The sequence below is a fragment of the Meriones unguiculatus genome, chromosome 2 (assembly GCF_030254825.1).
Source record: "Meriones unguiculatus strain TT.TT164.6M chromosome 2, Bangor_MerUng_6.1, whole genome shotgun sequence".
Lineage (NCBI taxonomy): Eukaryota > Metazoa > Chordata > Mammalia > Rodentia > Muridae > Meriones > Meriones unguiculatus.
This window is the reverse complement of record NC_083350.1, coordinates 165800610-165816819: the sequence shown is the minus strand read 5'-3', so window position 1 is coordinate 165816819 and position 16210 is coordinate 165800610. Positions and strand designations below refer to the sequence as shown.

The window sequence follows — 16210 nt, the reverse complement described above, 5'->3', positions numbered from 1 at the left end:
GACCTTTACTTGCCCAAAGCGCTCTCCTTAACAACTCATCTTTCTCTGTACACAGAGAGAATATATCACGAATTTAGGATTGAGAAGTAGTGAGCTTTGTCTCTTTCTTTTGACTAAGGGTGAAAAATGACATCAAGAACGAGCTATAGGTTGCCAAGAAAACATCTACCTATCTAGATTTTAATTTATCAGGTTTAATGTCTTTGAAATAGTTTACATCTCTGCTTGGCTTAAAAGAAAACAAAGGAAAAACTCGTTATTGTTTTTGAGTTTCTCTGCAAAACTTTCATTTATGTCCATTATTTTGGAGAAATTATAACAGGTCCTGACAAAATGCAATCATTAACTAGAGTTATATTTACATTTGTATGAGAGCCATAAATTTTTATTTTCCAGAACATTGTTTTTAACTTAATGGTACAGAATTTTCCACTCCTTAGTTCCTTTGGTGCTCTTTATAAAATATGACATTTTATAACAATAATTATAATTATTTTCATTTTGTGTTGTTTTATATGGAATTTAGATGTTTTAAATTGATTCATTATATGTTATATTATTGATCCTACCTTGATTCTAGCAGTAGGTCAACATTATGAAAGTTGCCTCTCACATAACCGCTATTACACTGTTACATATTGTAGAACAGCTTGGAAATAATGAGTGAGGGATGATACTTGAGAGTGTGAAAATTTAGTTGGTAAGAACGTGATATATCCTGTGGCTTTGATTTCTGAAGAGATTATGACCTCTAAGTTCAAGCCAAGTGTCATGCTATTTCTGGCCTGAGAAAGAATGAATCTTATAATCAGATGTGATGCTATCTGTCCTCTCATTACAACATTAGATTTTCATTAAACTTTGTTTTGACGATGGTTTCATTATACTATACCAATAGCTGTATATACTTCTAATTTACAAGATTTTGTTTTAAATATGTATACATTATTCAATGTTTATTTCAAGCTCATTAAAATGTAAAATATACTCTCAGAAACATTTGAATCACATCTCTTGGTTATTAATGAGACTCACTCTGAAATTATTTTCCCAATATTACAGAAATTTATCCATTGACCAATATTCTCTATAGGAACCCACAGACAACTGCTGCCATAAAAGCACATAGGCTAACTGCAAATCTTCACCTCTGCTTCCATTTATCCCAGTCCAATCCCCTAGTCTCATTCCCAGCTCTGCAGCAGACTTGCTGTGGTCTCACTTCTCCTCCTGTACCTGTCTTCAGTCAGTGGATCACACAGATCTTCCCTCCAAGCTTCCTACAACCCCCCCATCCATTGCTTTGTTCCAGGGGCCAACTTCAGCAGAATATTCGAAAAAGGGAAGGAAGTGCACTGAGGACCAATATTCATCTCTCCCTCCATTCATCCAGGCACAATCTCACAATCTCAACCCAGATCTTTAGCAGAACTTCTGCTGCACTCTCTCTTCACTATCTGCCCACGTTACTGGAGAACTAAGTAAGCAGGTTGTGGTGGAACACCATGCTTTCCTTCTTCTCATGAAGCCCTTCAACTGTCCACAGTCCAACTTTCCCAGACCTAAGGATGCAATACATAAAAACACATTTTGCTTAGAACTTTTGGTGCCCACAACTATCAGGATCCCAAAGTTCTCCCACTGGGCCACACAGATACCACACTACTCTAAGAAGAGAAGAAACACAAACTGAAGAACAAAACACCCACAAATAAAGAGAAGATCAGATAGCAGCACCTAGATTTATAATTTTTCCAATCCCAGAGCCCTACATGCCAACATAAAAACATAATAAAAACTTCCAGGACAATATGTATACATAAGGGCCATTCGACTTTATCAAACAGTCCCTAAATACTCTGACATAGCTGAATTACAAGAAAAAAAAAAGACCATAAACAGACTTTATGAACATGATAAAAGTTTTTAAAGATGAGTGAATAAATTTCTTTTAAAAATTCTAGATCTAGGTTTTCTCCATGCATGGTCCTTGTTTGGAGTATCAGACTCAAGAAAAGACCCTGGGCCCAGAATTTTTGGCTCTGTTGCTCTCCTTGCAGAGCTCCTATCCCCTCCTTTCTATTTCTACCTTTTTTCGTAAGATTCCCTGCACTCTGCCCAAAGTTTGGCTATGATTCTCATTATCTGCTTCAATACCCTGCTGGGTAGTGTCTTTCAGAGGTTCTCTGTGGTAGGCTTCTATCCTGTTCCCTGTTTTCTCCTTCTTCCGATATCTATCCTATTTGCCTTTCTGAATGAGGATTGACCATCCTACCTCCCCCTTGGTTAGCTTCTTTAGGTGTACAGATTTTAGTATGTTTAGCCTATATTATATGGTTAATATACACTTATAAGTGAGTATGTACCATGTGTGTCTTTCTGTTTCTGGGTTGCCTCACTCAGGATGATCTTTTCTAGTTCCCACCATTTGCATGCAAAGTTCATTATTTCCTTGTTTTTAATTGCTGAGTAGTATTCCATTGTGTAAATGTACCAGAATTTCTGTATCTATTCCTCAGTGGAGGGACATCAGGTTCCCCTTCACAGATGTAACTAATGGCAATTCAGTCCCCAAGTGGGTTGCCTAGTAATAGGTAGAGGGACTGTCTCTGACATGAACTCAATGGCTGGCTCTTTGATCACCTTCCCCTGGAGAGTTGGTGGTGTAGCCTTGCCAGGCCACTAAGGAAGACAATGAAGCCAGCCATGATGAGAACTGATAGGCTAGGGTCAGATGGAAGGGGAGGAGGACCTCCCCTATCAGTAGACTGGAAGAGGGGCATGGAAGGAAAAAAAGGGAGCAAGGGTAGGAGTGGAAAGGGACAAGGGAGGAGTCTACAGCTGGATACAAAATGGATAAATTGTAATAAATAAGAAATAAATAAAAAAGAAAAATCTAAATCTATGAAAACGCAAACACTGGAAGAAAATGGGTAAAACTTCTCAAGACCAGAAAGCAGATATAGAATCAATGAAGAAAAACAAAAACTGAGGAAAATCATAAAATATAAATTTAGAAACTTGAACAAGAATTACAGAATAAACCTTCACCAGCAGAATACAAGAGATAGAACACAAAATCTAAAAATTTAAAAAAATAGAATAAATGGGCACAAGTTATAGAAGAGAGATCATAGGCATTGGAGACATATAGGATAAATGGACACACCAACCAAAGAAAATGTTAAATATGAATAATTTCTACCTCAAAGTATCCAGGAAACCCAAAATACTATGAAAAGACCAAATTAAAAATAATAGGAAGGGGAAAAAAAAGAAAAGAAATACAGTAAAAAATGTACAGAAAAATACTTGAACAAAATTATTGAAGAAAATTTTTTTCTGAACCTAAAGAAAAAAATGCCTATCAAAGTACAGAAGCATACAGAACACCAAACATACTAGATCAGAAAAGAAAGTTCCCTTGGCACATAATAACAAAACACTAAATGTACAGGAAAAAGAAATAATATTAAAAGATGCAAGGGAAAAAAGAAAAATAACACATAAAGGCAGAACTATTAGAATTACAGCTGACTTCTCAATGGACACCTTAGAAGGAGAAGGGCATGAACAGATGTTCTACAGACTCTAAGAGATCACAGATACTATGCCCAGGCTAATATGCTCAGCAAAATATTCTATCACCATAGTTGAGGAAATAGGCATTCTATAATAATAAACCAAATTTGGGCATCTTGTGATAAAATAGACATTCCATGATAAAAACTAAACCCATAGTTAGATAGATAGATAGATAGATAGATAGATAGATAGATAGATAGATAGACATATAAACAGGTTTACAGAAGGTGTCAAATGGTAAGGTCCAGTGTACAGAGGTTAACTATATTCAATAAAACATAACCTAAGGTCAAGAAAAGTCAAAAGAGGACACACACACTGCCGCCATTACCATTAACACCACCGCAAACAACAATAAAGTAACATGAATCAATAATCGTAGGTCATCAATTTCTCACAACATGAGTGGTCTCAATTCCTCAGTAAAAACAAACATACTAACAGAATTGATAAGGAAAAAGGACCCATCTTTCTCTTGCCTTTAAGAAATGTACCAAGGATAGACATCACCTCAGGGAAAAGAATTGGAAAAAGATATTCCAATCAAATGGACCTAAGAAAAAAGGAAGTTTGGCCATTTTACCTTATAACAAAATAGACTTCCAATCACATCTAATTAGAAGAAATAAAGAAGAATATTACATACTCATCCAAGGCTCAACAGATGCAAGAAAATAAAAATTACAGGCTGTATCTCATCTGACTATCATGGAGTAAAGCTGGATATTAACAACAGAAACAACAGAAAGCTAACAAACTCATGGAAACTAAATAATTCTATACTGAATGAAAAATGGGTCAAGACAAAAATTAATAAAGAAATCAAATATTTTCTAGAATTGAAGATGAATGAATTCACAACATATCCACACATACAGGGCACAATGAAGGCAGGTCTAAAAGACAAGTTTATAGGACTAAGTGCCTACATTAAAAAAAATGGAGAGATCTCATACTATCAATTTAGCAGCACACCTGAAACCTTTAGAACAAAAAGAAGTAATCATACTCAAGAGGATTACAATGTAAGAAGTAATCAAACTCAGAAACAAAGAAAACAATACAAAGAATCAATGAAACAAAAGTGGTTCTGTGAAAAAAAAATGAACAAAATAAAAAATCCCTTATCCAAACTAACTAAAAGGCAATAAGAGAGTATCTAAATTAAGAAAATTAGAGATGAAAATAGGGTTCAAGACAGCAGACACCAAGGAGATTCAGAAAATTATAATTCTAAAACAAATAGATAATTTTTCATTAGGTACTTACCAGTATCCCCTAGTGAAATAGAAGTATGAATTAAATATCTCCCAATAAAAATAAATAAAAGGAATTCTCAGGGCTAGATATTTTAGTACAAGATTCTATCAGACTTTCAAAAAAGAATTAGTGCCAATTCTCCTCAAAATATTCTTCAAAATAGAAACAGAAAGAGCATTGCACAATTCATCTTAAGAGGCCACAGTTACCCTCATACAAAAAAGACATTAACATCCAACAAAGAAATAAATTACAGAATGATTTCACTTATAAAAATGGAATCCATAATATTTAACAAAATCCTTATAAAACAAATCCAAGCACACATCAAAAAGATCATCCACCATGTTAAGATGACTCAGACACTCAAGGACAATTAACATACAAAAATCAATAAATGTCACCCACCTTAAATAAATAGAAAGAAAAAATAAATAATAATCTCATTAGATGAAGAAATAGCCTTTGACAAAAATTCAATAACTCTTAATGATAAAAGTTGTGGAGATATTGAAGATACAACATATCTAAACATAATAAAGACAGTCTAGAGCAAGAAAATATAGCCATCATAAAAAAAAAATGAGAGAAACTCAAAGCAGTCCTATTAAAATCAGTAACAAGAGAGTGTTGTTATCTCCAGAAATATTTGATATACCACTTGAAGTCTTAGCTACAGCAAAAAGACAACTGAAGATTATCAAGGGGGGTACAAGTTGAACAGAATGAGATTAAAGTATTTATATTTAATTTATATTTTTAGTCAATACACAGACTGTACTTTGTTCTCAATAAAGTCACAGAAAGAGCCCATTGCTAAAGACCCAAAGTCAAACATTACAGAGCATGAGAGTTCTTTGAATACTCTGTATGTTTCCATAAAATCCCTTCCCTCAGAGCTCAGAGACCTTTGTATAAGAGGGAACATAGCCTAGGAACCTGCTACAGAGGTCTTCTGAAAGCCAGAAGAAGAAAACAGGAAACAAACTAGGAACCTACCACAGAGGGCCTCTGAAAGCCTCTGCCCTACAGACTATCAAAGCAGATGCTGAGCCTGATGGCCAACTGTTGGGCAGAGTGAAGGGAATTTTATGTAAGAAGTGGGAAATAGTAAGAGCTGGAGAGGACAGGGTCTCCACAAGGAGAGCAACAGAACAAGGAAATTTGAACACAGGGATCTTCCCAGAAACCCATACTCCAACCAAGGACTATTCATAGAGATAACCCAGAACCCCTGCACAGATGTAGCCCATGGCAGTTCAGTGTCCAAGTGGGTTACATAGTAATGGGAAGAAGGACTGCCTCTGACATAATCTGATTGGCCTGCTCTTTGATCACCCCCCCTTTGGGGGGAGCAGCCTTACCAGGCCACAGTAGAGGACAATGCAGCCACTTTTGATGTGAACTGATAGACTAAGATCAGAAAGGAGAGGAGAACCTCCCCTATCAGTGGACTTGGGGAGTGGCATGCATGCAGAAAGGGGAGAGAGGGTGGGATTGGGAGGGGAGGAGGGAGGGGCTTATGGGGGGGATACAAAATGAATAAAGTGTAATTAATAAAAAATATATATAAAAAAAGAAAATTAAAACAACAAAAAAAGAGGGAACATAAATGCTATCACAGCCAGAAGGAATCCAGGACACAAGATAACAAGGACCTCTATACCAACATGAGCAAAGCTCACATGAACTCACAGAGACTGTGTCACTATGCATAGGGCCTGCCCAGATCTGTACCAAATCCTCTAAATCTATGTATGGCTTCCATTTTATGTTTTTTGTTGCTTTTTCACGTGATTTATGAGTGTGTAAATGAGTGGGTCTCTGTTGTGTCTTTACATGAGTGTTTTTCCTTCTTTTGGTTTGTCATGTCCCATTTTGACAAAATGTGAGTTTTTGTTCGATCTTTTTATATTTTATTTTGTTATATTTTTTTTAAAACAAATGAAAACCTTGCCACTAGGTAAAGATTAACAGTTGAATTGTTACTTATACTTGCTGAGAGATGGAAAATCCATTTTCTCCAATGGAGTGACTCTGGGTATATCAATCACTCCAAGTCTGGCTTTATGTTATGAGTAGTTGGCCAGCATGTAATCAGCTCCACAGTTTTTTGTGTTTTTATTTTGTTAAAGCTTTTATGGGGGTTTTGTTTCGTTTTTTATATATATATATATATGTTGTTTTATTTGGTTTTCTTTTGGTATTGAGTCTTTGTTTGGTTTTTGATAAAGAGCTTAAAGTTGTTTGGGTAGGAAACGGAGAACATCTGGACTTGGGGGAGGGAAGCATACCATCAATATATATTTAAAAATTAAGATTGTTTTAAAAAATAAAATTAAAAAATATTTTCATTATTATGTCTAATTATAAAGAAACTTTAAATCAAATATATGTGTCATTATAAATTTAACTGTTATATATTTCTTAGCTCCAATCAAACAAATCAGATTTGTTCCAATCATGAAACAAATGTAGATACTCTCCATATTTTATTGGATTAAATTCAAGACATTATTGAATGATGCTTGTCAACATACACTTCCCTATATAATGAATGCTAATGCTACAGAGTAGTTATTCATTCTACCACTGAGAGAAAGAGACACAAACTTAATTAAGTGTCTATTTAAGAGCTAACCTCATTTAATGCTTATATGGAAAAGGGTTCTCTTTAGGAAGAGAAATGGAGGTAAATACAGAAGAAGGAAGACAGGCAATAGGAGGGCACAAGTAATTAGGGGAAATGAGAAAGTGGGGAGGGAAATACAGAGTAGGAATGAAGGCGATAGATGTACCAGTGTAGACATGTAGACAGGCCTCAACTGCACACAAACAACTACAGGAAAGTAAGCAAGGCTGAGAGCAGCAGAGCAGATCCTCCCCGGGGAAATACTGTGTAGCCAATACCAAACGGTCAGTCTTAAAGGATGCATACAAGAAACGTTACACAGACGGAACAGGTTATATTTAAGAACATATGTACATAAAATACATATATGCATGCAATAATGATTAATAGGAATATAAAAAGAACACTCCTGGATATATGGGAAGATATGTAGATAGAAAAATGAAGGAAGCAGCATTACCAGGCCACAGAAGAAGACAATGCAGCCACTCCTGATGAGACCTAATTGACTAGGATCAGAAGGAAGGAAAAGAAGTCCTCCCCTATCAGTGGACTTGGGGAAGGGCATGCAGGCAGAGGGTGGAGGAAGGGAGGGATTGGGATGGGAGGAGGGAGAGAACCACAGGAGGGATACAAAGTGAATAAAGTGTAATTAATAAAGAAAAAAATAGAAAAAAAATACCCAATATAGAATGTAAGGTTCAGAATAACTGGAGTTCAACATACCCACCTGTGATTGTATTTTTCTGCTTTATGCATTATGCATGATACTACTAGAAAAATAAGATGTTTACTCTTCAATTTCAGTAAAATTAAATATGTATTTAAACTATAAAAAAAGAAATGTTGTGATTACATTAGAATCTCCAAAATAAAAAAGTATGAAAAAATAAAATTTGTGTGCTTTTGCATGTTATACTGTATATAATTTGAATGAATATCTTTCTCCTCAGTACTTAATTTTTCTAAGTTATTTTATCAAATCTATTCATTTTTAATTCATGAAGTGTGTTTAAATGTACTTTTAGTGGAAACTATCTGAGCTGTAATAATTCAGTTATGGCAATGACAAACTACATATCAATTGAAATCCAGTTGGTTTTATTCAATCACTAGAATGGACATTTTAAGAACTCATATATTTCTTATATGTGCCTATGTGATTAAAGATATATATATATGTATATATATCTTTACATGTAACGATATATATATATATATAAATATATATATATATATTTACATGTAACATTCTATTTTGAAACTTAAGAAAATAAAAGTCAACTTCAACAATTGTGTGTTTTCAGTCTACAATGTTATTGATGAAGATGTGTTAGTCATTATCTAAGTTTGATTTAAGAGAAATTCAAAGAAGATGTAGCAGTTTCTCTACTGAAAGGCACTGACTCATGCACCTCTTCTTTAATTGTCCAGTAAACACAGTGAAAGATTATTTAGCAGAGAAAGACGCCATTCCAGGAAGACCCAGAGAATGATGCACTCTAAGAATAAGAAGTGTAGGTGTGTAGATGGAAAAGCAGAGAGCCGTTCTGCAGCAGTGAATTAGGTAGCGTTTTCCCATCTGCCACACGTTCTGTGTCTCTGTCACACTGTTTTCTCCTATCTTCTACTAATCTTCCTATTATCTCTGTATTTATATGACATTAAGAAAAAAAGGCATATTTTTGTTAAAAGTAACCTGGTGTATTCTCTGTGGTAGACTTGTGTTCAGAGTATATCCTTCCATTAAAAACAAAAATGAATCATCTGAAGGAATGGGCGGGCATGGGAGCGTTAGCAGGCCTTCTGGTGTTGGTCTCCTTGGTTTGCCTGTGGTATATATGCAAGATTAGAGTCTCACAACAGTGTGATGCAGCCATGATCATTCAGGCCTTTACAGCCATTGAAGCAGGACATTCTCCCCAAGCATGGTTGGATACCATAAAAAGCTAAAATGATACGCTCAGGATGTGAGGCTAAGCACTGCACTCAGGGTCAGCCGCTTTGGACCCAGAGAAGAGCATATCTGATTGCATGCGGGTTGATGCCCCAGGTCCCGCCTCTGAGAAAAAGGTATCGGACGGTCTGATGCTCTTTGGGTGGATGACACCTAAATGAACATCTGTACAAAGTCCCAATTTATTTCTAATATCAGAGATCAGACCTCTACTCTTGCCTGATGCGTGTAAAACAAAAAGGGGGAACTGTAGAGAGCTGCGGAATGCTATGCCTTAAAGATGGAGCTGGTTTCCGCCTTCCACCTTCCCGATGGTGAGTGCTCTCTGTCACGAACAACTCCACATTTGGCTAAGGCCGAAGATCTGGCTTGCTTCCATGTATGTGGACCTATCTGCATTGCCCCCGTGGCACGCCTGGGTTGGCTACCCAGAGGCTATTTAAGCTGTGGGCTGGCTTTCCCCGGGGTCCGAGGATTGTTCAATGTTCCTGAATAAACTGCATTGAAAACAAAAACAAAAACAAAAACAAAAACAATGCTCCTTAATCCTTCTATCCCCCAAGCCTTCTCATATATGGCTGCTTATTCTCTTTCATGTACATGTCTCCCTTTTCACTAATTTTTTATTACATATGTATGTGGATATATATGTACATATATTCCTAAGTATAACCTGCTCAGTCTGTATAATGCTATTAATATGTTTGATTTTCAGAGCTGACCATTAGATAATGGAAAACAAATTGGTGTACTCTTCTCTGGGAAAGACCATTTCTTTTGCACTCAGCATTCCTTAGTTGCCTGTAGTTCTCTGTGTAAGGTTAGCTACATGGGCTTTTCCCAATCTACTTTGGCACATTGGTGTCACCTTTGTTCAACTCATGTTTGGGCAGTCATATGGTTGACACTTTATGGGTGTAGTTATGACATTTTTAGGAGGCAAAGTCTCACAACAAATTCCCTGATCATTTGTCTCTGGAAAACACATTTCTTCAGATTGAGTTGGAAGCCTCTCCCAGGAACTGTCCTGAGTGTATGACTCTAACTTTAGTTCAAAGATATATATCTAATAAATTCATCAATTTATTTGCTTTTAAAGTAGTAGTGAGAATATATACATTTTAAATTTGTGAACATTCAGTAATCTGTAATGTATATAAATTGACTGATTGACTACTTTGATCAAATCTTGACATAAAATGCCTGCTGTGTATACCTTATTAATATTATGCATTACTACTATAAAATAAAATTACATGATTTTTGAAAGATTGTGAATAAATGATCTTGCAGATGGTTTTATCTTTCTCCCTGCTTCAGTTTTACTGGAGGACATTAAAAAGTTATCATAAGAAAATAAAAAAGATACTTTCGAAGGAAAAAAAAACAACCTCTGGAGTCCAGCAACTTAAAACCAAGAAAGATAATAAAAACACTAGATCACAGGAAGTGGCTGTTGATCCACTGTGGGTCTTTGAGACATGTCAGGGAGGGTGTCAATACATGTACTTCTATTCTGCTCATAAGTGCACAGTGCAGTTTTCCAACTGAGTTTACAGATGGGATATGAAAACAGACTATTGAAAATCCAGACGGGAGAGTCAACTATCTTCCATAGATAAATGTAGTAAAGAAATCTGAGAAGATAGAATAAATGCCACTGTCACTTTGGCATGTTATTATTACATATTTCATCTGATTTTAACAGTCTTCATTGTGTTACTATCATGAGAACATTATCATTACTGGGAAAACTGACCACAAGGTTAATATTGACAAATGTATCCAAATCAAAATTTACTTTGAGGTCTCAGTAACACGAAGAATATACAAAACTACTGTGAATAAAAAGTTTGAGAATTACTTAAAAGAGAAAATAGCTAGAACAATAAATAATTAGTATTCACTGAATTTTTAAACTAGATGAACATCATCTGTAAGATTCAAGAGAATCTATGAGTCTAGATACCAAAAGCATCAAAAATATCCAGGCTTCTTAACAATTCCCAAATATTCTTTTTAGACAATACTATTTCTTTGATCCTAATATTGATTTTTCAGAACGTTTAGTGTTTTGGCAAAGACTGCATATACCTCTGCTGGAGATCAGTCAAGTATGTTAGTGACCAAATAAATATCAAGATTATCTGGTTTACATATCATAAAGATTTAAATCTATTTTACACATTTGAAATAAAATAAGTTCCAAATATATTTATGACATGGCATCCCAATTCCCCATTAGAAGATACATTACCACAAGTGAAGTCATTTTTATAACACCATCAATGAATCTCACTTTCCAAGGTTCTTCAACATTTTCTGGAAGAGGTAAATAAATACAATAAGCAAATAGAATACCAAAAAATCCAAAGCAAAGAGTTTTGTACCACATGGTAAATCTTTTCCACAAGCGTATGTGGTGATAGTAAACAGCATCCCATATATAAACTATGGAGCAATAGGACAAAGGTAGGAAGTAAAGCAATGGTTTTAGCAACAATGTCTTGACATTCAGTTCCAAGTTCAAGCCACGGTTGAAACTGGTTGGGCAGCTTTATGAAACACAATTTACCAAAAAAAAATGTTTAGTAAAAAAACACAGCAATGACAAAAACATTAGGAGAACAGTGAGGAACAGTGTTCCTCTTTCACCAGTTTACATCAGAAGAGCATGAGCATTTATGGCCCTAATTAGAGCACACCAAAAAAGAAACAAGAAATCCCTTTGTTCTATTGCCATTTTAAAAACAGTAGTGACAACATTTTAAAAGCAAGACAGAATATTAGGGAATATTTAATCAACTTTAAGGCCCATAGCACAGATAATTTAGAAAACTGCAATCTACTCTGTCAGTGAGATTTAAAGGCAATTAGAAATGAAATTACTATTCTTTTCCAAATTGTGAGGCAATTCATCTAATGCTTAAATTTGCTTGCCACATACCATATATTAAACTTAAAATTTATAGATTTATGTAGTTAGTTATGTAACTATGGAAAACCTACATATTGATTAAACACATATTTGTTGCATCTTGCTATAACATATATTCAGATTAGACAGAATATTGTTAAAATTGAGTGTAACTTGGCATTTATCTGGTTGTTGGTGAAAAGTCTCTCTCTTTCTCTTTTCCATATTCTACCAGCTCTGCCATAAAGTACTTTCTGCAGATAAGGGCTCTCCCACTCTCCTCACTAACTGGTGTGAAGAAGGTGTTCCTGGCATGCTTATCTGTCTCATGTTGTAATCTTAACCCAACCCTGCTTTGATAACTATCTGAATATTAGAATATCAAGCAAAAAGTCATTCTCCAATGTGAAGAACTAGAGCCATGTGGATCATGGATGGAAGAACGTTAAGGAGGCTGAAAACCGCTAGAGTGGGAAAACCCTGCCTGTGCACTCTGGAAACACCAACACAGTATTTAAAATACTGTGACCCTTGCGCATATTTCTGTCCTCTCTCCTCCGAACTGCACAGGACTCACATGGAACTCAGAGTATCTTATCCTCACTCCCATCTAGTCAGATAAGCTCTGATTCTCCTCATAGTTTCAAAAGCAGAGTTTATAATCAAAAAGAAAGAAAAACAATTAACTGGAATCTGAATCACATTTTTCTTAATAGGAAAGAATTGAAGAAACTATAAAATTATTTTGTTCCATTGCTTTAGTAAAACATAAACATGCAGGCATGAATGGCATGGCAATAAAATTAATCTTAACAGAACCTGAGAGAAAAAAAATAAATGTAGAAGATAACAAAACCTAAGAGACACTTTTGCTCATTAATCTAATGTAAGTCTGGTTGGCTCTCACAAGCACAAGAGAGAACAAGTGAAGAGGAGCTGGGCTAGAAGAGATTAAGGATGAGTTAGGACCAGACAAACAGAAGACACAAGCCCACACTCCACTATCTCGGTGACCTGCAAGCAGTATAAATACAAAGGAGTCCACAAGAGACTCACAACTGCTCACAAAAAAAAAACCATGCAGACCTTGTAGTAAGTAGATATGAGGTGACCCTCAAGATTGCCAGTCACTGAGAGATACATGTTATCTGACTTGGTCAGTCAAACAATAATCTTAGCACTCTGGGGAAATTCTATAGATGGAATGAAGTTTTTAGACAAGGGACCTTCAGACAAGGTGACTAGGGTAGTTAGCCTAACCAATCATGTGATCCATTAAACTGAAAAGGTTTTCCCTCTTAGACACAAAAGACAAGCCTGAGAGGGGAAAACTGGAGGCCATATGAGAATCTCTAAGTTACCTATTGACGTAGAGAGGATCAAATACAAGACTTTAAAGGAGAAATATTTGGAAGAGAAAAATTAAAAAGAAACCTAAAAATAAACCTAAGCCATATATGACGGGGCATAGTTGAAGTCCCAGCAAGAGAATGGTTGTTGGGAAGAATCATGAATTCAAAGTGAACCTGGCCACAAAGCAAGCTCCTAGTCAGACTTACTGTGGAACTAGATCTTTTCCCAAATATTAAAGAAGTAGAGAGTGAGGAAGGGACAGAGGAAGATGGGGGAGGATGAGCAGGAGGGAGACATGACAGGAAGGAGAGGGAGAGAAAGAGGGGAGGGATAAGGAAGAAAGGGGAGAAAGGATAGGAGGAGAGATAAATAGGAAATACTCTTTGATGCTTTAGTACTACAGCCATAGAAAACTATGAGACCCAGTATAGCATCCAAAGTTCACCTAACCAACGGTGCTCGGTTTTTGCTTCCCATCAGTCCCTGGAAGGTAAAAACCATTGCTACTAGCAATACCAGAGTGATGTTCATGTGCATTTGAGCACTTTAAGGCCAAGGCAAAGCTGAAGGGCTCTGATTTTTCAATAGGGGTTTTGAGAAGACATCCCAAACGTTGATGTAAATCTTTGATCAATGGGAGGAATTTTCATGCTGTTTCCTTGGCCATTCATTTGATAAACAAAGTGAAGTGGGCACTAGGCTATCAGAAGGCAGACAGCTCCATACAATACCAAGCAAAATGCCACGTGGTCAGATCTCCAAACCCTAACATTGCCATTAGTTCTTTCCTCTAATATGTCTGGGATGTTTGTCTGAAGTCAGAGGGATGTAGTCACCAGTAGCCCCAGATACACTCCCATTAATTTTATTTTTTTCCTTTATTAAAAATAGACTATTTTCTCATACATTATATCCTAATTATGGCTTTCCCTTCCTCTATGTTTCCCAGTTCCTCCTTACCTACCCTCCTATCTATATCCACTTTCTGTCCATCTCTCATTAGAAAAGAGCAGGCATCTAAGAGATAACAAATTATAACAAAATAAAATATTAAAAGATTAAATAAAAACCATTACATCAACAAGTTGCACAAGGCAAACCAACAGAAGAAAAAGTGTCCAAGCAAAGGTGCAAGAATCAAAGTTGTACCCATTCACACACTCAGGAGTCCCTAATATCCCTAGTCTCTCCAGGACTTTATCATAAAGGGGTGTTGGATTTTGTCAAAGACCTTCTCTGCATCTAACGAGATGATCACATTTATATATAAATATATACATATATGTATATATGTATATGTATGTATACATATGTATGTATATATATATATGGTGGATTACATTCATTTATTTTCATTTGCTGAACTATTTCTTCATCTCTTAGAGGAAGCCTAGTCTACTTGACGGATGCTCTTTTTTAATGTGTTTTTGGATTTGGTTTACAAGTATTTTATTAAGTATTTTTGCATCTATGTCTCAGGGGAATAAGTCTATACTACTTTTTTCTTTTGGCCTTTGTGTGGTTTGGGTGTCTATGGAAAACTCACCTAGTTTTCTGACAGGCATGGTCAGTGATTTAGCAGGTGGTGTTGCTAGAGTTGGGGCCTGGGACAAAGCAATAAAAAGTTTAAGAGGGACGATCTGTGGGAATCAACAAAGATGTGGGCAGTGGGTAGGGAAGGTTTCAGCTGGTGTTCTTTTGCAACACTAGGTCAAGACTGGCGGATTAGGTCTAAGGAAGCACAGAATACAATATTTTGTTATTGAAAGACTTCCTGGGACCTACTTTACCATAAAACCATGATTCGGTTAAAATGCAATGTGGTTAATCTTTCTTTGTGTGTAAGTGGAATAAAAACCACAGGCTGAATGCTTAGAGCATTGACCACAAAGTGATAGAAATAACCCATATATTTAAAAAATTATATTTTACACTTAATGAAATGCATAAATAAAATGGAGAGCAAAGTCTGGTAGGTTTTCACAGGCCCTGAAGAAAACATATACCTCATCCAAGAATGTGTTTAGCCCCTTTATAAAGGTAACCGACAAAGTTTCTGTCTTGAGAAGATACCCTTGACATCAGCAGGTTTTGGAAATCTATTTATGTTTAAGTCATGACGTCAAATACTTTTAGTATTTATAGGTCTAATGTAATTCTAGGCACACAAGTTTATGTGCTGAATGAGATCTTTGATCACAGAAAATTGGTTGTAGATACACTAACATCTTCTCTGCATCTAGTTCTTGAGCATGTGAGTTACCTGAGGCAACTATGCTTAGAAAGCAATCCATTGCTCTGATGTCAGGATAGAAACTGTGATGTCATAACAAGAGCAGAAAGTTTTCAACCAACTAAAGCATTGTGTACTGACTAGGAACAATAGCCTTGCAGCATGAACAGAAAGACTGATTAGGTTACTAAAACTGCTAAACCTAACTTCTATTGTTAGGTAGAGAATAGCTATGAAAGAAAGGGGGGCTAATCTAGTAAGTGGCTGCATCCA

The 16210-nt window shown here is 35.9% G+C and overlaps 1 protein-coding gene across 1 annotated transcript in view; it reads right to left on the bottom strand.

The window, feature by feature from the left end:
- The window catches only part of LOC110539609 (arylacetamide deacetylase-like 2), a 42375-nt gene extending 30540 nt beyond the window's left edge, over positions 1-11835 (bottom strand). Inside the window, exon 1 of the mRNA XM_060376936.1 lies at positions 11692-11835. Within this exon, the coding sequence (XP_060232919.1) occupies positions 11692-11829 (138 nt within the window). The 5' untranslated portion in view covers positions 11830-11835. The remainder of the gene's footprint in view (positions 1-11691) is intronic.
- Between the last annotated feature and the right edge of the window lie 4375 nt (positions 11836-16210).